Source organism: Trachinotus anak, unplaced genomic scaffold (assembly GCF_046630095.1).
Source record: "Trachinotus anak isolate AG129_WGS33_773 ecotype Australia unplaced genomic scaffold, CSIRO_AGI_Tana_v1 ptg000011l, whole genome shotgun sequence".
Lineage (NCBI taxonomy): Eukaryota > Metazoa > Chordata > Actinopteri > Carangiformes > Carangidae > Trachinotus > Trachinotus anak.
Genome location: NW_027273862.1, coordinates 14,647,766 through 14,669,576, shown reverse-complemented (window position 1 = coordinate 14,669,576; position 21,811 = coordinate 14,647,766). Strand labels below are relative to the sequence as shown.

General features: G+C 39.1%; 4 protein-coding genes across 4 annotated transcripts in view; all 4 read left to right on the top strand.

Annotated features, from left to right (window-relative positions):
* Positions 1-8,276, top strand: part of LOC139628261 (heterogeneous nuclear ribonucleoprotein C-like) — a 37,167-nt gene extending 28,891 nt beyond the window's left edge. Inside the window, exons 4-7 of the mRNA XM_071489767.1 lie at positions 4,349-4,521; positions 4,944-5,057; positions 6,133-6,290; positions 6,792-8,276. Coding sequence (XP_071345868.1) covers positions 4,349-4,521; positions 4,944-5,057; positions 6,133-6,290; positions 6,792-6,830 — 484 coding nt within the window. The 3' untranslated portion in view covers positions 6,831-8,276. The remainder of the gene's footprint in view (positions 1-4,348; positions 4,522-4,943; positions 5,058-6,132; positions 6,291-6,791) is intronic.
* A 1,686-nt stretch (positions 8,277-9,962) lies between these two features.
* On the top strand, positions 9,963-12,181 carry uraha (urate (5-hydroxyiso-) hydrolase a). The gene is made up of 4 exons (XM_071490076.1): positions 9,963-10,164; positions 10,944-11,083; positions 11,197-11,332; positions 11,546-12,181. The coding sequence occupies exons 1-4, from the start codon at positions 10,111-10,113 to the stop codon at positions 11,633-11,635; spliced, it is 420 nt and encodes a 139-aa protein (XP_071346177.1). The 5' UTR covers positions 9,963-10,110; the 3' UTR covers positions 11,636-12,181.
* Positions 12,182-12,967: 786 nt separating this feature from the next.
* pdcd5 (programmed cell death 5) lies at positions 12,968-15,813 on the top strand. The gene is made up of 6 exons (XM_071488875.1): positions 12,968-13,151; positions 14,282-14,322; positions 14,694-14,755; positions 14,843-14,934; positions 15,038-15,109; positions 15,189-15,813. The coding sequence occupies exons 1-6, from the start codon at positions 13,086-13,088 to the stop codon at positions 15,234-15,236; spliced, it is 381 nt and encodes a 126-aa protein (XP_071344976.1). The 5' UTR covers positions 12,968-13,085; the 3' UTR covers positions 15,237-15,813.
* A 1,231-nt stretch (positions 15,814-17,044) lies between these two features.
* mvda (mevalonate (diphospho) decarboxylase a) lies at positions 17,045-21,762 on the top strand. The gene is made up of 10 exons (XM_071488873.1): positions 17,045-17,244; positions 17,462-17,532; positions 18,145-18,259; positions 18,370-18,516; positions 18,793-18,992; positions 19,235-19,309; positions 19,471-19,689; positions 20,290-20,405; positions 20,554-20,662; positions 21,036-21,762. Exons 1-10 carry the CDS (start codon positions 17,184-17,186, stop codon positions 21,114-21,116), a joined length of 1,194 nt encoding a protein of 397 aa, XP_071344974.1. The 5' UTR covers positions 17,045-17,183; the 3' UTR covers positions 21,117-21,762.
* Positions 21,763-21,811: the final 49 nt, after the last annotated feature.

Genomic DNA, 21,811 nt, shown 5'->3' with positions numbered 1-21,811 from the left:
AAACTTACCACGGAACAAAATTATTTTACAGAGTGTCTAATTTTGCTACATGCGCCGTTAGAGACTGTATCAGCTACAATTTACAGGTTTTCTGGGAGATTAAAAAAAATACAAGTGTGATGTGATGGTATGATGTTGAAGGAGACGGAGCTCAACTCCAACAGGCTCAGGCCCAATTTAAGTCCTGTGAGCCACTGATGGAGTGAGGCAGGTAGACGAGGCGTTCAACTAACGTAAGGTTAAGAAATGGTACGGTCCACTTTAGGGGTGTCTGAAATCATATTGCAAGATTCTTTCAGGCATCTATATGGGAAATATATTGTAATATTTGATATTGTAATATGAGAAGGATATATAAATGTTTCAACCCCGCCCTCCCAAACCCCCCAACCCCAATTTGTTGTTTTTCACTATTTTGGGGGGGTCCAAGTCTTAATTAGGGGGGTCAGACACCCCCAATCCCCCATAATTCGAATCCTGGATAACTCCTGTTTTTGTGAATAAACAAGATAAGTTCTGTTTTCCTGAATCAACGAGATAAATTCTGTTTTACAGAATTAACAAGATAAATCCTGTTTTTCTGAATTAATGAGATAAGATAAATTCTGTTTTTCTGAATAAATTAGATAAATTCTGTTTTTCTGAATTAATGATATGAATCCTGTTTTTCTGAACTAATGAGATGATATAAATTCTGTTTTTCTAAAATAACGAGATAACATAAGTTCAGTTTTTCTGAATTAACAGGATAAGATAAATTCTGTTTTTCTGAATTAACAGGATGAATCCTGTTTTTCTTAACTAATGAGATGACATAAATTCTGTTTTTCTGAATTAACAAGATAAATCCTGTTTTTCTGAATTAACGAGATAAGATAGATCCTGTTTTTCTAAACTAACGAGATAACGTAAGTTCAGTTTTTCTGAATTAACGAGAGGGGTTGATGCATTTGTTCATCAGTACAAACTCAGTTCATTGTAAATCTGTGTACCTTTGCATGAAAGCTAATAATCGCTTTATTGCCAAATATTCAAGAGGAGACAGTATTGGTCTATACTGCTATTTTAAATTGCTGTTACCAATTTGTACTGTGCGGGTCTCTGTCAGTTTTTTGACAGTGTAACCAAAACCTGTCTCTCGCCATCTCTGCCTAAAAACAACCAGTATTTGACCAAAATTAAAAACATGAATGTCACTAAAAGACCTTTTCACTTTTGATTGACCATATTTTGACTAAAAGTTAGTAATTTATAACAGATAGCTAAAGATGATTAAAGCTAATTTTCTAAAATGAAAATGAAAATGCCAAATGCCGAACATAATGCCGTCTGCTGTAAAAATTAGGCTTACATAACATAGTTGTACATTAGGCTTATATAATGCCCTTAAAACACTGAAACTGAACATATTGTTTGGGACTCAGTTTGCAATGTGATGGAATGTGCAGAATACAGACTTGTGCAGTGTACAGTTAAGTGCAGTGGTTGTGTGGATGAGGAAGTTAGACTGAGCTCTGTATTATTGGTCCTTCAATGAAATTGCTCAGGGACCTTCTTACATCCCCCAGGTCTCACTCATAAACACTTCACTCAGCACATCTGAATAAAAGCAGGCAGTCACATTGTACACACACACATACCTTATTCGCTTCTCACACTTATCAATGCTCTGTTGCTCTGAGTATTAACTGTCATCTTTTCTTTGTTTTGTTTTTTTCTTTGGTTTGCTTTGCTCCGCATTTTTCCATCTTTGCTCTGGGGGGAACACTCACCACTGATTTTTAATTTGTTTTTAACACAGTGCATGATTATTCCCCATTCTGTTGGCTAGCACTACTGACAGCTGTGCGTGTTTGTGTTTGCCTCTGGGTGCAAGTGCAATGGAGAGTGTGCGTGCATTTGTGTTTCTGTGTTTGTTGTTTAGGCGCATCAGTGTGTGGGGAAGAGAGAAATGACTGGTTTGGTTTTTTTTTGTCCGCTGTCCTCTTGTGCGAACACGAAAGAAAAGTGTCTTTCAACGCACAGATAACAGCTCAAGCTGACAAAGCTGCTTTTCGTGTGGGGTCTAATCCATAGAGACAAACACTCTGTCTCACACACACACACCCACACTTTTCTGTAATCCTCACTCGTCTACAGTCTCTCATTGTCTGAGCTTCCATTCTCTGAGATGACACTTCAAAGCCGGTGAAACAACACATTGTCTATGTGCCCCTGCAAACTGCTCTAAAGGACTTTAAACTCCCATAAGTCTTTGGTCTCTGTGTCTCCCCACATGGACAATGCTCAAAGCCTCTAATCTTACACACTTATGGTGGCCTAATACACTTCATCCTTATGTGACACTGTGATACCTGTGTGTCTATGTGAGTATTGTGGATATGCTAAGAACACAGTCTGTGCAGAAATCCCTGTATCATGTAGAGAGGCTTCACTGAATAAAACACAGCAGAAAACAACAGAGAAAACCTTTCAGTAAGCTGGGCTGGCTTTGACTGACTGGCTAACAGCTCAATCAGTAAATCTACATTACTGTAAGCCTCAGAGTCCTTGCAGCTGACAGCTTGTCTCCCTGTTGCTGGCTTGTGATATACAGCAGAGGAACTTTTCCCTCTCCTGGCTCTGTAGAAACCATTTAGGCTGTGTTCAGACTGTCCCCAGATTGTGACTAGATTCTGTTGGACTGCTGTTACCACAGTGTCTATTCTGAATCTGCAGTCAGATTTATTGCACTTGTGATCGCTTTTTTTGTGAACCTGATCTGTTTATCAGTTGTGGGTGCTACAACTGTGGTGGAGAAAAAAAGGTGATCACCAGGAGTTCAGATGACTTTGGCAGAAGTATTTATTGTAAGCTTGGCACCAAGGAGGAAATGACGAGCACTACACAGTCAGCATGTGAATCAGAGTAGTGCCACACCAGTTTCCTCAAGATGTCTTGTCTGACACCTATATTCCCAGGTATCACATGCTTGCAACATTTTACCACACCTTCCTTCAAATAAGGCTAAACAAACAGTCGCAATAGAAGCTAAACAGTGAAACATGGAAGGGTGTTATCGCCTGGACTCTCGGAGTGTGTGTGAGGCCTAGGAAAACAAGAGAAACACTGGAAGTGAAGAAAATTTCCTTCACAACAACTGCACAGAAACCTTAGTAAAATAATTTATAGATCTTGTTTGCCCCAGGTCCAACCCTTCCTGGAGCTCTTCCCTGTAATGATTGGTTAGCTTTGTTCCTGTGCCTGTGTTTCACCTTCTCATTGGGGCAGTGAATCACCACATCATCTGTATTTCTATTGAAGCACACACACATGCACAAACACACAGCGGCGTTTCGGTAACCACTATAGAGTTTGACTGTGATACACCTCCTGTCACCGGCACTACTAGCTTGCCGGGGAGCTATTGATTGGCCCTGACAGAACCAATTACATTCAGTGACAGATAGAAACATGGAGCTGTCCACAGGGACGAGGCAATGCCAGCGCACAAGAGAGAGAGAAACAGAGATAGACAGTAAAAGACAAATGAACATAAAATATCAACAACCATATTTATCCATGAGATGCTTGAGCAGCTGCTTTTCTTCATGGTATACATATATTCTCTTTCATTTCAGTTGCTAGCTTGGATCACTCCTTTGTTAGTGCCACTGCCAGTACGATACCTGAGTTTTGGCACAGACACTTTATTTAAAGAATTAAAAAAGAATAGTTTTACAAAATCTTCAATGTTAAATACAAGCACTCACATAAGACCTTTGTCTAAGTAGTCTAATTCAAAATTCTGTAAATTTTGATTGAAGTCATAAACTAACCTATATATATATATTTTTTGTGTCCTCTAAGTAAACAAGACTAATCTTACCAGGTGTTCCATTCCAGTTTTCTGTACACATTTTGATACTCTGTGCTTCAGACACATTTTTCTGTACCAAAAAAGCATTAAGGTTACACACTCTGTGCTAGTTTAAGCATTACAGCATGCTCTATATCAATCTGGATGAAGATTAAAGTGATCTTTTGAGTATACACTGGCCACCTGCAGATGGCTTTAAAAGCTTTGTGCATTGCTTCTTCACAGAGAACAGAGGCTGTGGACAGCTCAAACTACCTGCAGAATAATCATCATCCCTGCTGTCCATATCCATGCTCATGTTTAGTCATTTTCATCAATATGCTGATTACATTGTTTCCAGCTCCTTGTGAGGAGGCTCCCTTTCATCATGAGTTCAGAAAAACACTTCCCACCGGCTTCCTACAAATTCAATAAAAGCAAAACTAGATGCATGAAAAGTTTGTTAAAGTTTTTTTTTTTTTCTTTTAATTGCATCTGCTGAATTTCCAGGATGTATGACTACCAGCGTGTGCCAGCATCCCTCTCTCCTTTACACCTGGGACCCAGTCTGGCCAAGCGATCCCGTTCCTCCTCCTCCTACAACTCCGGACACAGACGCAGTCGAGACAGAACCCACTCCAAAAGCTCCAGAGCCCACTCCACTAGTTCAACCACAGCCAAGTGTGAGTAATATGACTGGACAAGTGAGATTTGACTGAACTTAAACTGCTCAAAGCTGTTTTGTAAAAAAGTTTACATACACAGTTTCTTTTGTATGGCTTAAAAACAGGCTATAACATGTTAATTATTGAGTCTTAGTCCTCTACGCTGGTGGGTAGATTTGTTTACCATTGGACAAAGCCTGTCTAGCTGTTCCCTCTGTTTTTTCTAGTCCTTATGCTAAGCTAAGCTAATAAGCCACTCACTCACATACAGTATGAATCATGCAGATATGAGAACAGTACTAATAGTATCACTCTTCAGAGTGACTAGGTGTGTTCCCCCAAATGTTGAACTACTCCTTTAAAGCTCTCTCAGAAGATATTTTCAGGTTTCCTAATGTCCCTTACATTCACGCACACTTGCTCTCTCTGTGTCCCTGCAGTGGGCATGGAGGAGTTGCAGGTGATTAAAAAGGAGCTGACTCTGATAAAGACACAGATCGATGGGCTGCTTGACAGTCTCGACAGGATGGACACACAGAGGAATGACCACAAAGGTGAGACACTCATTCAGGAAGACAGTGGAGGCAGGCAGGTGTGGGAATGAATGATAGATAATCTATTTGCACATCAAAAACATTTTAAGTTGGACTCCAGCGGTATGCCACTTTCAGATTTCTGCTTGATTAGCTCCACCAGTCGCAACCCCAATCAAAACGATTCAGCATCTGTGCCGCAGGGCGACTGGGGGTGGGAGTGCTCTGCACCAGCAGAGCCACTCCTGTTATACCTGACAAATCAATTATTTTCCTCCAGTCAGGATTTTTTTTTTTTTTTAAGTTAAATCAAAGGCAAACTCAGCTGGAGTAGGGGTGTCTGGTTTTATGGTCATGAGCAAATAATGGAATATGCTGAACAAACAGTGTGGTTGAAGTTACTGACTGATGAAGCTTCAGGAAACACACAGATACCAGCGACTGACGATGACAGCAGAGGCAAGAACTGCTGCTGCCCTCATGTGGACACTTGAACACAATACAGTAACAACCAGTTCAGGGAATGAACAGCACAAAGCTTTATTATCCCTCCCAGGGAAATTGCTTTTACTGCAGTCTTAATTAAACTGATCGTAAACTGAAACACAATTTACACCATGTCCTCTATATGTCCTCAGTTGTTAGTACACAAAAAAGTTCTTGTAAAAAAGAAAAACAAAGACAGTGTGTCATCCCTGAACTTAAATGTCATTTTCATAACATCAGAGCAAATGTGACAACTGAGGTTAATGCAGGTTAGCAGCTGTGAATGTACAACTACAGAAGAGTGTGTATGCATGTGTGTATTCTCCTGTCTACTTTCAATGACCTTGGGCGATTGATAGCACTCATCTTCATATTAATTTGTCTCCAGCTCTACTTGATTCCCCTGTCACTTGTTTCCCTCTCCCTATCTCCTCATCTGTCCTTCATTCCGTCACTTCCACTTTTGTTTTCTGTCATCTGGTACAAAGTCAGTGGGACGTGCACAGACGTTTTTGCCTTTGACCCACAGTAAACATGTATTTTCTTCAGAACCTAAGATCCAAACCGAACCCTTTTCCATAAACTCCATGTGTTCACGTCTGTGTTGTAGGGTCTCCCCTGAGAGAGGACAGTCCAGTTGGCTCCCTGTACGCTCTGTCAGCCAGCAGCCCAGAGCACTCCCTCTCCTCTCTCTCTCCACCCAGCTCCCGCCATCGAATCCACAGGGAGAGCCCTGACCTGAGGGAGCCTGATGAGGACCACCACACGGTAAATGCGCCATAAGATTACTTTTTCAGGAATGACTGAAAAGTGCAGAAGTGAGGGACCACCCGCCTAGTTTCTGGTGATATTATTATGATCCATGACAAAGGTCATGGTTAATTTGATTCAAGCAGTAGTTCTTTGTCTGCCTTGGCCCTGTTTTGTGAATAAAAAGATATAACTGTAATTTCCCTTATGTTAAAACAAAAGAAAAAAGGAAAACTCACTTTTCCACAGAAACTAAAAATGTCCAAAGACAATATTTGAATTTTTAAATGAATTACAGTTATGTTATTTTTTGGTTGTAAAGTAACGATACAACCAGATGTTCCTGTCTTGTTACAAATGCCACAATGACAGAGCAACTACTGTGCAAGCTACTGTGAAATCAATTCATACTTACATAATGAAATTTTACTTTAGTCATTCTGAGCTTGCAGTTTGATGAAACGTGTCTTTGTTTTATTCCCTCACTGTCCTGTCTCACTGTTTTTTTGTCCGTCACAGATGAGCAACCACAGCTCTGACCCTGAGGAGGAAATATGAGGAAGGAAAATGAGAAGACGTAGGAGACGTGGCTTAAGTGCCAAACACTGAGGAAGAGAACAACAACCACCACCAAGCCAACACTCACATCAGAGGCTTCATTCCCCAATTGGGCGTACATATCAGATAACACAATACATTTAATTGTGCCACAGTTGCCTGTACCTTAACGTGAAACAAAAACACTGACACAGGTGTCTGGTACACGCACATACACGCACTATACATCTCACTGACAGGAAATTGTTAGGTTGGCCTGAGAGAGGGAGAAGACATGATCCTATCTCGAAAATAATACAACAGGAAGCAGGTTAATTGACTTCGAATTCAGCCTGTTCTACTGTATTCAGTGCATTCAACACCAATATTCCAGCATTAATCCAAATTTTGTCGTATTAATCCAAATGAGACAATGATTAAAACATTATTTAAGTGGATTACCACCTTATCTTATTCACATTGAAGTCTTCTTCTGGAAACATGCAGCATATGCCAGTATCAGACTATATAAAGTATAATGATAATTTATTTGTGGGGTTTTGCTAGAGGTGTGAGAACATTTCTGCTGCTCCAACAAAGGGATACAACATTAACATGAAAATTAAAGCATTTACTCTTCTATTTTAAAATTAACATATTTCTGTTTATGAAGGACTTTTAATTAGACATTGCATAAACATGTAAAAGTCAGAAGTACTAATGAATCATGATCCCTCATAAACCTCGTAGATAGCTTAATTTAATATTGTGTCAATTTCAGAATAAGGGTAAAGCTGGAATATTGTGTGCATGTATTATAAAATGAAAAATCACCTCTGTGGATCTGGTGAAAGCAAAAGAATTTTGTAGCTACCCGCTCAAATTTAATCTTGAAAGTGGGCTTTTTGTTGACACTGAACGCTTTTTCTTTGTTGTATACTTCTACGATATCAGAATTTAGCTATTCTAGGTAAATTATAGTCATCCTTGAGAGACTGGATAGTCCCACGGATTATTCAGGAGAGACAAAGTGCTTGTTTTCCTGCTTGTAAGTCTAGGTGTGCTACTTCTCTGAAAGAAATGCTGTACAAATGACCTTGTTATGTCACACCTTTTAGAAATATAAGTAGTCTCTCTACTTTAAATGTTTTAGAGGAATGTTGCAATTCTCTTCCCCTGTGTATTTGGCACTTAAATATGTGCAAAGGCCCAGGTCAGTGTGTAATATTGTGTATTATTGTAAAACTTTAATGTAATTGTTCAGCTGTCTGATTTTAATCTCGTTTTAGGACTTCTCATATGTTTCTTTTTTTTGTTTGTTTGTTTGGTTGGTTTTTTTAAGATAACAATGATGTTATTATACTTCTTATGGTGTCACATGTTTTTGTTTGCAATCTTAAGATAAGCCAAGTAGAATTACTCATTGTCACATTAGTAAATGTATTTTCATACTGACTCTGTAATGCAGTTCATGGTGACGTGTTTTTATTCTGAAAGACCAAGCTTGATCAAGAGAAACAGGAACAATCACTTAGAAATCAAACACAAACATGAAGTCATGAAATATAAATAATACTGCAGATGCCACTAATCTGAAATCAAATAGATCTTACAATAATTGAACTGGGGAGTCGACAGGAAGGCTGGTAATGGTAAATATCACCTTGGTTGCTTGGACACAGAGTGGAGCACTGGATCTGCTGCTCATATATCTCTTTCAACCTACAACACCTCTTTTCCACAGCACTCAGATGATTTCACCAAAGATCAGTCTGACCCTCACAAAGACTAGCACACAGTAGTATTGTGTGCATTACTTTTAGGGGTCTGGTGTTTGTAATATCAGCAATGCGAACCAGACTCAAGACTCCAGAATTTTCCACCCAAAACCCATTTACCATGCAGCACTGAAGAGACCCCAAACTCTAAACCTCTGTCAGTGTCATAATCCAGCTGTAACATGGCAGTCACACAGGTTATTTATTATCCTTAACATAATATTATGGTGTAGCACAAAATCTGAAGATGTGATTTAAGATGGTTATGTGTTATTATGGAGTCGAAAGAAGAAATATAATATATAATATACATCTTTGAAGTCATTACATAACTGGATAAGTATAAACAGATAAACACATAAAACAGAGAATGTACAAACGGTGAGGTGCAGACAAGTGTGAGCTTCTCTGCAACCCATTAAATTTAAAACAAGTCACACAACTCTTCTCCCAAACACCAAGCTGTATTCACCAAATGTTTTCCTGCTAATGAAGGCAGGAAGAAGTGCGATGTCATTTCATTTTGAAAAACATGAACTGTGTCAAATCGCATCAAGAAATGCAGTTTTGGATCATTCATGTTAATTGCTGAGGGCAAATTATTTATTGACAATGGTCGAAAGCTCTGGTAATAGCTAAGAAAGTGGACTTTGCATTTTGAATATTTACCACACAGCTGTCCTACAGTTCATACAGTTCGTGTCACTCATTTTTTTTGACAGTTGAATCTGGGAGGGGAAATTATTCTGTAATTATTCTCTGTGCCAGAAAAATGATCTAAACATAGGAGATTCAAGTTGCTTCATAAAGCATGTTCAGAAATAGTACAGCAGGCACCCAAATAACCCAGCCAGATCATTTTATGCCGGGCTCAAAGTTTTTTCTAATTTTACCATATGATAAAATAATGACCAATGCACATTAGACCACTTGAAGGACATTGCTATCTTTGGTTAAAAAGCCAACATGTGCCAAAAAGACCAGAGCTGGTAGGCTGCATGAAAATTGATGATGAAACCATAAGAATACTTCACAGTCACCATTATTAAATACAAAGTTGTCCTTGTCAACTTTTAGCCCCAAATGAGCCCTCAAATCTGAAACTATTGTACTGAACACTGAATTTAAATTTCATTAGAATTAGAGGTTGGGGTGTGTGGGGAGGGACCATGGCACATCTGTCAATTAATGAATTTGTAGAATTGAAGCAGGAAGCTGAAGGCTTTTTATTGAGGGTTTTTATTAATCGTGTTCATCTGCATGAGCCACAGCCTCAGAGCAGTCCTGTGATCATCCACTTCTACTAAGTTCAAAGTGCTGAACGCAAACTGTGACAAAAGGAGCTCTTGCACAACTGAGTCTTCTGTTGACAAAAAGATAAGCACATGTCAGCTGAACAGGGCAGTGTGCAAAACCTTGCAAGGGTGATCGGATAGAACTGTGGCGTTGTTAAATAAACCATAAAATCACATTTCTCAGTTAAAACTGCTGACCCACTTTGGATTTCATTCATCAGTGCATTCATGAGTGCGAACAGGCTGCAGCAAATAAAGGGTCATATTTTGCCTGGAAATAAGGTAAGCACAAATCTTATAGTAATTATATCATTAAACATGTAAAGGGATATAGTGTTATACATTCAACATGTAGTAATGTAGGTTTTGAATTATATAGACATGAAATCTATGGCTGTGGAGACATTTTGTGAGAGCTAAGACAACAGGAGCTGTCAACAGTCCAACCTCTGAAATAACAAATGATTTGATTAATAATTGTTAACATTTGGAGATATGACTGTAAAATCCCAACATTTTACAGTCAGGTGTTATTATTAGTATTAACAACTACCTTATACTGTAGGTATTAGGGGTAACTACTATGTCCTGTTATCAGATTATCCTGAGGATTTATACGTGACAGATCACAACTTGCATTCTCAACTTGCTTTTTTTTTTTCAAAATTTCAGTTTTCAATAGACAACAGACAGAAACCAACATTATTGTCTGTGGTGTTCTGTAGCAGGATTATTTTTCTGTGCTCCTTCTTTGACTAACTTTTCATTACAGATGACAGAAGTAGAAAACACAATAGTAAAATTCATATACTGTACATATCAAAACGCTCCTGTCAACTTGGTGATAGTCTGAAAACTTTGATAGAGCTGTCCTACATGAGTTTATGATGGGATGTTTAAGTGCTTATCTGTCAAGTCGAATGCACTCCTAAACACAATTAAAAGCCATGTGAAGCCATGAATATAATTTTGCCAGTAGCCCATTCAAAAAAGTACTGTGTGTGGACTTAAAATTTTGTGATTACTCGATCCATTTAAAATCTTACTTCCTTGCTCTGTAGAGCATTGTAATGGCCGGCTCACCTAGTCCTCTGACCACCCATGTGCTGAACACTGCACTGGGCATCCCTGGATCGAACATGGCCCTCAGCCTCTATCGACAAGATCCCTTTACTAATGCTTGGAGTCTGATAACCACTGGGTAATAACCTGAAAAACAGATCACACAGTACAATCATTTCAGAATCTCAAACATTACTCTTGAAAGATTCACATCTTCATTCACAGATCTTCAATCCTATAATGTCTCAACAGGACCACTAATGATGATGGGCGTTGCCCAGGACTCATCACAAAAGAACTGTTTACACCTGGTGGATACAAAATCCATTTTGAGACTGCTCAGTACTGGGCGAGTATGGGAGAGACCTGCTTTTACCCCTATGTTGAGGTGAGGAAAGGTTTTTGTATCTTAATACCCTCAGATGCCTTTGCCAGGTGTCCTGCTGCTTTACCTGCTTGTTGTGCTACCATATTTTTAAGTAGTGAATTTGTATCCTCATTTAACTCATGTTATGCCTATGATACTAATCACTCATGTTGACAGTCAAGTCAGCCAGTCAGACTGTAATTGTTGATCTCTTTTATGTTTGTTTTGTTGCAGATTGTCTTCACTATAAACAACCCTGGCCAAAAGTACCACATCCCTCTGCTTCTGAGTCGTTTCTCTTACAGTACGTACAGAGGGAGCTAGAGATCAAACATGGTGGGCTCCTAAGGCTACTTCCATCTATCAGCTGTCCAACACACCGCAGGCAGATGCAACCCCACCACAGACTTTCATGTCAGCACCAGCTGAGCTGTCACACACACTGACAAGATGTTCTCCATTTTGATGATTTTTATAATTACCAATATAACTTTTTTGCAATTAAATAACCCATATTACTCATATACAGTGTACTTGGTTTGAGTAACATTTAACACATATTCTACAGTTATTATAAATTAAGGTGTTTACTTTCAGACGTGTTTTTCTTTTGTTCTTTTTGTTGCCTTTGCTGCACTGATGGGTCCGGTAGTCCTCTTATTGTGTATTTGGTTTTGGTTAGATTAGACTTGGGTTCTTATCATTTACAGTAGAGGGAAGCCACCAGCTCCTACGACCCTTTGTGGGTTGGCCTGAGTGGCTTCCCTGCTCGTGTTTATTTTAGCCGGACCATCAGTTTTTTGTTTACTTTTTTTTGGGTTTCTGATTTGTTTTGTTTGGGAAAATAAATAATCTTCTTTTCAACTACAACAGTCTGGCTCTGTTAGTTACTGTATGTTTGGGGCTTCACTTTTGGAAACTTTGTGAGGTTCGTAACAACCATTCATATGAATCCACCTGCTATGATTTTTCAAAACATCAACACACCTGTTGGACAGAAAGGGGGGGCAGAACTAGACCAGACATGGTGTTTAAACTGGATAGGCAGGGATGTAGTGTTGGTTTTCTATAGGTGCTGTAAGGTTTGAGGGTAATGAGATGGCAGATAGGGTAACTACAGCAAGTTTAGGCAGGGATAGTGTGTTTGTGCATGTGCCATTTGCTGCTATGGAGTGCCGCAGCATCATCGCTGAGAGACGGAATCATCAGTGGCAGTAAGAATCGGATGCGTAAAGCAGAGGAAGGAAGCAATGCAACATACAGTATAGCCATTAGTTAAATCTTGCAACTTGCCTCGGAAAGATAAGCTCAAGCTGACGGGGCTATGGTTCAGACACTGCGGCCTATAGCAAGTGGGTTAGTGTTTGTGGGGAAGCACAGAGCTGTGGGGTCCTGGAGTCTTTACAACATGTCTTGATGCTTTGCCCGCTCTATGCTGGAGAAAGGACAATTTTTTTTATAGAATTAGGAAAACTGGGTATTACAAAACTTTCTATTAGACGATGGGGAGCTTCACAATGGCAAAGCTAGGGAAGTATACACTTCCTCAAAACCACAAATCTATATCACAAAATATAGGTCTCAGAGGGTTAAAGTAGCAATGGCGTTATTACACCAGTGAGAGGCAGCAAAGCACTAAACATCGGTGAGTCTGCCCGACAGAAGAAGAGGAAGAAGAAAGGCCTCACCCCCTGATGGGAGTTTAGTGTGGACATTAGTGCGCTATCTCATCCCTTTTTTCCAGGCTTTGGGGGTAATATTTCAGTCGCAAACCATGGCGGACGACGAATTAGAGGCAATTAGGCGGCAGAGGATGGCGGAACTGCAGGCAAAGCACGGGGTAAGGCAGGACGGGAGCTGCGGAGCGTGTTTGCGCCCACCTTATAAGGAGATGCTGAGCGCGGCGTGCTAACAGCTAGCGCGGCTAAACCAGGCGGCACAGCTGCAGGCGCTTGGCTGTGGCGCAGGGAGCACGCACAGCTCGCCACCGGAGCCGGGGCTCGATGTAGATCAGCTGTAATCAGTGAATAATCGGCAGGGAGCGAGATAAATCACAGTAACAACCAGCATCATTTCACTGCTGGCTGTGTTTCCACCGAGCGAGGCAGCGCTCTAATAAAGGACAGCGTTATGAAAGCAAGGCTGAACAATGAGTCATAAAAAGTTAACCCATTTAAGAGTATTTTGGCTAAATACACAAGCAGGCAATAGACTGACTGGCTTGGTTTGGAGGGCGGGTATTTTCTTAGATTGTCTAGTTTTATGTGAAGTGAGAAGTCATGACAGTTGCACATAACAGGAATACGGAACTACATTATTGGAGGGCAGTGATTGTAATAAACATTATGATAAAACCATGATGTGTTGTCCAATCAGTGCTGTCAGGTTTCACTTCACTGAGCACATAGTATGTTGTTACTTTACTGGACCACAATCTAACCACAGTGCTCAGCACAGCCCGATGGATGACCAATATTTCCGGTCTTAGTAACTTATCACATATGTATTGGTGCTGGAGTACATATAAGTAATGATAAGTGACAAAAAATATAATTAGATTATATATTATATATTTTTATAGGATTTCTTAACTTGTATAAGTTTCAAAAACTAGTATTGGTTGTGCTTTAGTGTTTAGGACACCTGGTCTCTTCCTTTCCATAGCTTTCATTTCTTTTCACAGACTTAAACAAATACATTGTGATATATTAAAGATTTTTTTTTCTTCTTGTAAGTTAACACAATCCTAAAAACAATACATGATGTTATTCATCAATATTAAGGTGAAGCTAATATATCTGTGTAGTATGATACTGATAATGATGTTGTATTAAAATCTCATTTTGACAGTTATTAAGCTAGTTATATAAATTAAGGGAATACTGACTGGTATGAAATCCTTATCCTTTGATGGTAGGTTTTATTTCCTCCAACCTATATGTGATGGTCCTGTCTCACATATTCTTTCAGGATGCTTCAAATAATCAGCAAGGAGAGGAGGCCAAACAAAGGTAAGATGAGTAATTCCTTCAAAAGCATACACGTATAGTGATTAATATTTACTTTAATACACTACCTTTACTTCTCTACTGTTCTTTAATAGTCAAACAGCTCTTAAAGTGAACAACATCTGTGTACTGAATTATCTGCAAACTATTGTGAGGTGATTGCTGTTAGAGTCACAGTATATTTGGAAAGCTATGACAACTATGTGATTTAATAAATGTAACTGTGGTGTGACTCTAGTGGCTTGACAGTTTAATAATTGCATTTTTTTGTTTGTATGTTTGTTTGTTTGTTTTTTTTTAAACCTGTATCAGTCTTCATCCAAACAGTAGTGTGTAAAGCTGATGTGGGAATATTACCAACTTTTTATTCACAGAGAATCAGACATGAGGAACTCTATATTGGCTCAAGTTCTAGACCAGTCTGCCCGTGCCAGATGTAAGTATGTGTGCTCTCAAATTCATCTTGTATGTTGAAATTTTTTCCTTTGGAAATTAATCATGTTTTCTTATTTTCTTTTCTCAGTGAGCAATCTCGCTTTGGTGAAGCCAGAGAAGGCCAACGCAGTGGAAAACTATCTCATTCAAATGGCCCGTTTTGGGAAGTTAGGAGGAAAGGTAAGAAAATAACCTCTGATGCTTGAATCACTGCATGCGTGGCTTTATGTTTATGTTCTTCCACATGGCAACAGTGCAATGAACAGATTTTCTCTCTTGTCAGATTTCGGAGTCAGGCTTGATTGAGATCCTAGAAAAAGTCAGTCAACAAACAGAGAAAAAGATGACTGTCAAAGTAAGTTCCACTGAAATGTCCCATATGTTTGATGCATTTTCAGTCTCTTGTCCAACTTGCATTTTTTATCCTCTGCCAGTTCAACAGACAGAGGGTGATGGACTCAGACGATGAGGACGATTACTAACACTTAAACAGGAGCCTTGGAATGAGCCAAGAAATCAGGAGATATGCTTTACTGGGACTCTGACAGCATCTTTGACCAGCATATTCCTGTTAGCTGAATCCTGGGATGTCACACTAGCTTCTGTGTGTCTCTGGAAACTACATACCAAGAGGAAAAAGAAAGGATGTGAAGTTGACATTGTGGCGTAAGTGGTGGGGGGTGGAATACAGACAGTGTCAAATAAGGTGTTCTTTTGTGATCACTTCTCGGTAAAGTTGCTACAAATTTGCACTGCTGGTGTTGTACCCCTGATAACTCATGGCACTCTGTGTGACTCCTCTCATCCTTTTCAGTAGTTATTCTTTTCTCTTTTATTTCTCCATGGTTGACTTCTGTTTTTCAAACATAAGAGGCTAGACTAAATGCAGAACATATTGCTGTTGATGCATTTTTATCTAGACTTCTCAGTGAATACAATACATCGTTCTCTATTCAGGGCCAATGTTTCATTAGCCTTGAAAGCTGCACTTGGATATTTTCTTTTTGCTGACATGTATCTCAAAGGTTTACATAAAAATAAAAAAAAGCCTTAAATCCGCATGTTTGTTTTTTTCTAAAATGATCAGTTATAATATGAGTAAGTCACCAACCCCTTTAAAAATGTTTCCATTTTGGGTTTTTATGCAAGTCGCGTTGACTGAATTTCAACAGAAACATTTTACATCCTCACCACCACAGAATAAGTTACGTTACCGCTTTTGTATGATGGACTATTTTTGCTGAATCAATTTCAGTTTTTGGTTTTCATTTCAGAAACAAGAGATAAAAGATTACCAAATGTGTCCAACTACTTTTAAAATAAAAAATGAAGTAGAAACTTGACCTGATCTTTTATGTAAGAAATGCTCTGTGTCAAGTCCAATACGACTAGGGCTCGTACAAAAGGTTTGTTTCCACATTCAACATATAGTATTGAGACAGTTGAATAACCAAAGGAAATACTTTTATAATTGTTGTATTGCCTTGAATTAGTTAGCTGCAGTTGGTACAGCAATGCCACAATTCAGTAAAACTTTAATTAACTTTTATATTGTAAACCTGATCTTGACATTATTCATTATTCATGACAAGTTAACATCCAGTATTTCATCATTTACATACATAAAAGTATGTAAACGTTGCAGCAACATGCACCTTATCAAAAGTCGTAGACTCATGCAGACAGAGTTGTCCCTGCCATTGCTGTCCTATTGGATTGTAAGTACATGAAGAAGCATTTTAATGTAACTGGTAAAGGTGGAGTTTAATATATAGTATTTTGTAGTATATTTAATGAGGTCATCATACTGTATTTATCATATGTTGCCAGTATAGTTACCAATTGATTGTAATGGAATGTATGGTAGAAATAGTAAGTAGTGTCAAATAGAAATACTCAAGTATAATAACCTCAAAATTGTATTGAAGTACTTGATACAGGTACCTGATGCCTGATACACTGTGTATCATACTAAATCTTAAGTGTTTATCTTGTACATATCTGTATTCAGTTGTCCACTTACAATTACAGTCAGTTTGATTTTTCATTTTACAATTAGGCTATTTCCTTTCCCTAGACTGCATATCATAATACAAGAATATGTAGTATGAAATTGAATTAACTCTGCACTGAGCCAAACGTTGTGTGGGACGGTCTCTGTCTTGCCCCATTTTCGCACGACCGTGGTCAGATGATTTCTCATTGGTTACTTCGACTGTTTCGTCAAAACGGCTCGGCTCTGATTGGCCGCGGCATTAGCCACATGTTCAATACCAGCCAATGAGGAGAAAGCTTCAGTAAAGGTTGAGTTAGCGATAGTGAAGCTGCTAAAGACGAAAGGTGCAGTGAACAGTGTATTTAAGACATTTTAGATAAAGTTTTATCACAGCAAACCTCGGTTTACATGCACAGCTAAGCCTGAGAACAGTATGGACAAGCCAAACGTAGTTACATGCACCGCTCCTGTGAATATAGCTGTCATCAAATACTGTGAGTATGTATGTTTAGCCTTGTGTTGTAGGTTTGTAGCTGTTTCACGCAATGCAAACTGAATCCTACCTGAATAACTATACACGTGTTTCATGACTGGTGACTTGTGTGTCATGTCTCACTAAAAGCTGGTCATTAATGGTGTGCATTTTGGGTCAAACATATTTATATTGTTTAATATCTCGGTTATGAACTGTGTATAAAACTTACTTTTCAGGGGGCAAGAGGAATGAAGAATTAATTCTACCAATTAACTCCTCCTTGAGTGTCACATTGCATCAAGACCAGGTATTTAAGTAAACAACATTGTCATAAATCAGATTATGAATCTTTGTGTGTGTGTGTGTGTGTGTGTGTGTGTGTGTGTGTGTGTGTGGGTGGGTGGGTGTATGTGGGTGTGTGTGTGTGTGTGTGTGTGTAAGAAAACTTTACAGCTGTCATTTTTTTGCTCCTGTTCAGAGATGCGACAGTGAACGGCTGTATTTTCCTGCCATCACATAAAGACTCCATAAACAAAAGTTTAAAAAAAGTGGTTAATTCAGTCAAATTTTTCATGGCATGTTTGTGTACACTGCTAGTTTCAGTTTGGATGGTCAGTCTTGAAATATCTAACAACAAACATTGTTGCAGAACTGGGAATGCAGCATAGTGTCAACATCTGTGTGACAATGCTGCCGTAAAAGGTTTATTTACAAAATTTAGCTGAAGCATTGCAAGATGGCATAGATACATGATACTGATGATAGAAACTATTGACCTTGTCTTTGAAGTGTATCTGAGTGATGGGTGACATAAATAGTTTCATATGAAGTACAGATTTCTTGAGGCTGAAGTTTTCAAATTTGACAATTTAGCTAACAGGTTGTTATAGATTCACTTTGTCTTACTTCTTCTGTTCAGCTGAAAACAACCACAACGGTTGCAACAAGCAGATCATTTCAGGAGGATCGAATATGGCTCAACGGCAAAGAGGAGGACATAACCCATCCAAGACTACAGTCCTGTCTCAGAGAGAGTGAGTCCTCTCTGTTTTTATTCGTCCTCCTAAAAGGTGCAGAAGGGATAAAAACTGTGAGTTTGAGAGAGTGCAGGGTACAGTGTCTATTTTCTGTGTTCTGAATTTAGTTCGACGATTAGCACGGAAGAGGCGTAATGATGGAGACCCTGGTTTGGATTCAACCGGTTTGTCTCACAAAGTCCACATCTGCTCGGTTAACAACTTCCCTACTGCTGCTGGACTCGCTTCCTCAGCTGCTGGATTCGCTTGCCTAGGTGAGAGTGTAAGCTATGTTTCAGTGCATGGCTGAAACTACACCAATGACACCGGAGTACTAATTTTATTGAAATTCCAACAGCTACTTTTTAGCACAGAATAAAAAAAGTTCAAACTACGTTATGTTTCCGATTGGCCCATTCTTCAAAATGGATAGTAGCACAGACTTTTATATAATTTAAAGATAAGTGTAACTATAAAACTACAGCTATAACTATAAAGCTACAAAATAATAACATTGTCTCCTCTTCTGCTCTGTTGTCTCTGTGTTGCAGTTTACACTCTGGCTCGAGTGTTTGGCGTCGAGGGGGAGCTGTCGGGGATTGCTCGGCAAGGCTCAGGCAGCGCATGCAGGAGTATGTATGGAGGGTTTGTGCAGTGGATCATGGGAAAAAAAGATGATGGGAAGGACAGTCTGGCCCAGCAGGTGGAGCCAGAGACTCATTGGCCTGAACTCAGAATCCTTGTACTGGTGGTAGGTCTGATAGTGTGTGAGAGACTATGAAATGAGATTAAAGGCATGAATGTAAGTCAGTGATGTGTTGGCACATTAGTGCTGTATTGTGAAAGTCACATACTTTTTTTTTTTTTACATCCATAAATGACAATTTCTTGTGTAACATGTAAATAAGTGTCTTGACCTGTGCACCGAATGCACCCTTTAATTGTGAATAATAAAAAGTTACACCAGGTGTAATTTCATGTGCTTTCTCACAGGCCAGTGCTGAGCGGAAGCCAATAGGCAGCACCTCTGGAATGCAAACCAGTGTACAGACAAGCTGTCTCTTAAAGGTAATTTGTTCACCCTGCAGCATGCAGTACTGAGTGTACTAACATTACTGTCAAAACTGTTGGGAGTGGAGAGTACTGGTATGTTGGTTTAGATTTCATTTAAATCCAACTGTCTGATAATCACAAGAGGAACATTGTCCATTGTTTCACTCTGTGTGTAGCACCGGGCTGACTCTGTTGTCCCGAGCCGGATGGCAGAGATGATTGAAGCGGTGCAGAAAAAGGACTTCACTGCATTTGCTGAACTAACCATGAAGGACAGTAACCAGTTCCATGCCACCTGCCTTGACACATACCCTCCTATCTTCTACCTCAGTAGTGTGTCTCAACAGGTCATCAGCTTGGTGCATCGGTATAACAGGCACTATGGGGAGACAAGGGTAGGCGACTTCACAGTTCTGTTCCTGAGAAAGCGCAGAAAATAACTGTGTGCTGTTCCTCTTGGTATGTTGTTTTAATCTAGTGTTCCATTAATCCATTTGGACAGCTGTTTATTTACTTTATTGCATTTGTACACAATGACAACACAACTCAGTAAAAGGAAGAAAATCTAATTATTGTTAATTTCCAGTGGATTAAGATTAAGTTTCAGTTAACTGCATAATGAAGTACAGTAAATAAGTGGAAACATGGCTGCTGCTAAGGGTGGAAAACCATTCAAAATGCCTTATGAAATGCCTTGTGAAATGGTTGGCGGTCATGTCAGTTATACAGGAAGTTAATGGAGCTAAAACATGCAAACTACAGACATTTGTATGTGGTGGTGTCTTTGTCTTATAATAATGTTTTTCATCCAATATGTATAACTGAAGCCGCCTGACTTACTATTACTTATCACTGCTACTGAGAGTGTGTCAGTTCTAGCAGCTGAGTTTCTGAGATTGTGTAATGAAGATGTGAAACTTCTGGGGTGGTTTTCAAACTGGGGAAGAGAAAAAAAAACTCTCTTTATGTGACAGTCACCGCCTGTTTCCTTCTAGGTGGCCTACACTTTTGATGCAGGGCCCAATGCTGTGATCTTCACTCTACAACAGCATGTTCCTGAGTTTGCCCAGTTGGTTCAACATTTCTTTCCCTCGGATACCAACGGAGGACAGTGAGTTGACACTTACCAGACTAACTAAGCGTTACTGCAACATTCGCTGCAGAGTCACTTCATCTAATTAATTTTATGTATCTGTTAAGGTGTGTTTTCTGTCACCTCCCTTGAAATGTGTCACTGAGTGTTTCTTCTTTGTCTGCAGGTTTATTAAAGGTCTTCCAGTTAAACATGCTTCTCTTTCTGAGGACTTGAAGCAGGCTATTGGTCTAGAGCCCATGCCAAAGGGAATCAGCTACATTATTAGTACCAAGGTACACACATACACAAATTTCACATACACAAAAAATGTCTGCATTTCTTTCAGATATGCTTTTATGTAACATTGTGTTGCATTACTTTGGCTGAATATTGTAGCACATATTGTGATATACAGCAGTTCCCCTGCTTTACTGATGCAACACTAGAGAGTTAATCCAGTCTCTGACCTTTTTAATATTTTATCTTACAATATTATTTTATTATTATGATTATTATTTATCACTATTATTTTATTCATGTTTGATTTAGATGTCATTGGAGCAAACTTTCAAATTAGATCCATTTTAGATGTTAACACACTCATTTTAGATGTTATCCGTTCTTTGATATGAGTCACTGATAATCTTTTCTCGTTTTGTTGTTTAGGTTGGACCAGGCCCTTGTGTTGTGGAGGATCCCACTCAGCATCTGCTTGGATCTGACGGTTTCCCTAAGAAAACTACATGATGCCCTGCAGCCCTGAAGAAACAGTTCCACTGAGCAATAAAGAAGCCAAATCAGCAGAGATATAAATTTGCATTTGACAAATGTAAATACATTTTTACAAATCACAATAACACCAGGCACCTCTTTTGCTATTTTACGTGCTAATCTTTCTCCTTTCATTTCTTCTACTGGACTAGAGTGTCTCTCATTCTTCACATCACAGTGTATTGTTCTGTGTTTTTGCATCGCTCTCCACGGTTCTCAGTATCTGGAGGCTGTTACTGTTTTAGAGTTGAGGAGTGTGATTAAAGTGCTTGCTCACAGACTTGAGTATGTGTTGGTAGATACAGTATGGGCTGCTAACAGTGCATTTTCACCACCTCCATATGTTTAATGACATTTGACATTGAAATGTTGCTTTAATAATTTAGTTTTCCTTTTCATCTTGTGAAAACATGCTGTACCAACTTTAGTGATGTTCCATCTTAAAACTGAATAAAGTATATTTTAGTCAATATAAATGAAGTTGCTTCTTGTTTTTGGGGCAGCCATTGAAACAGCTTTTAACAGCACAGATGATATTTCCAGATCATAGTTTGCTTTGTTTCCGTGTATTGTGTGTCTGTTTTTCCGTGACGGGGTAAATGATAATAAAAAATTGAAATTATATGTCATACTTGATTTGCCCTCCGTTGTTAACATAGCAATAACGTGTT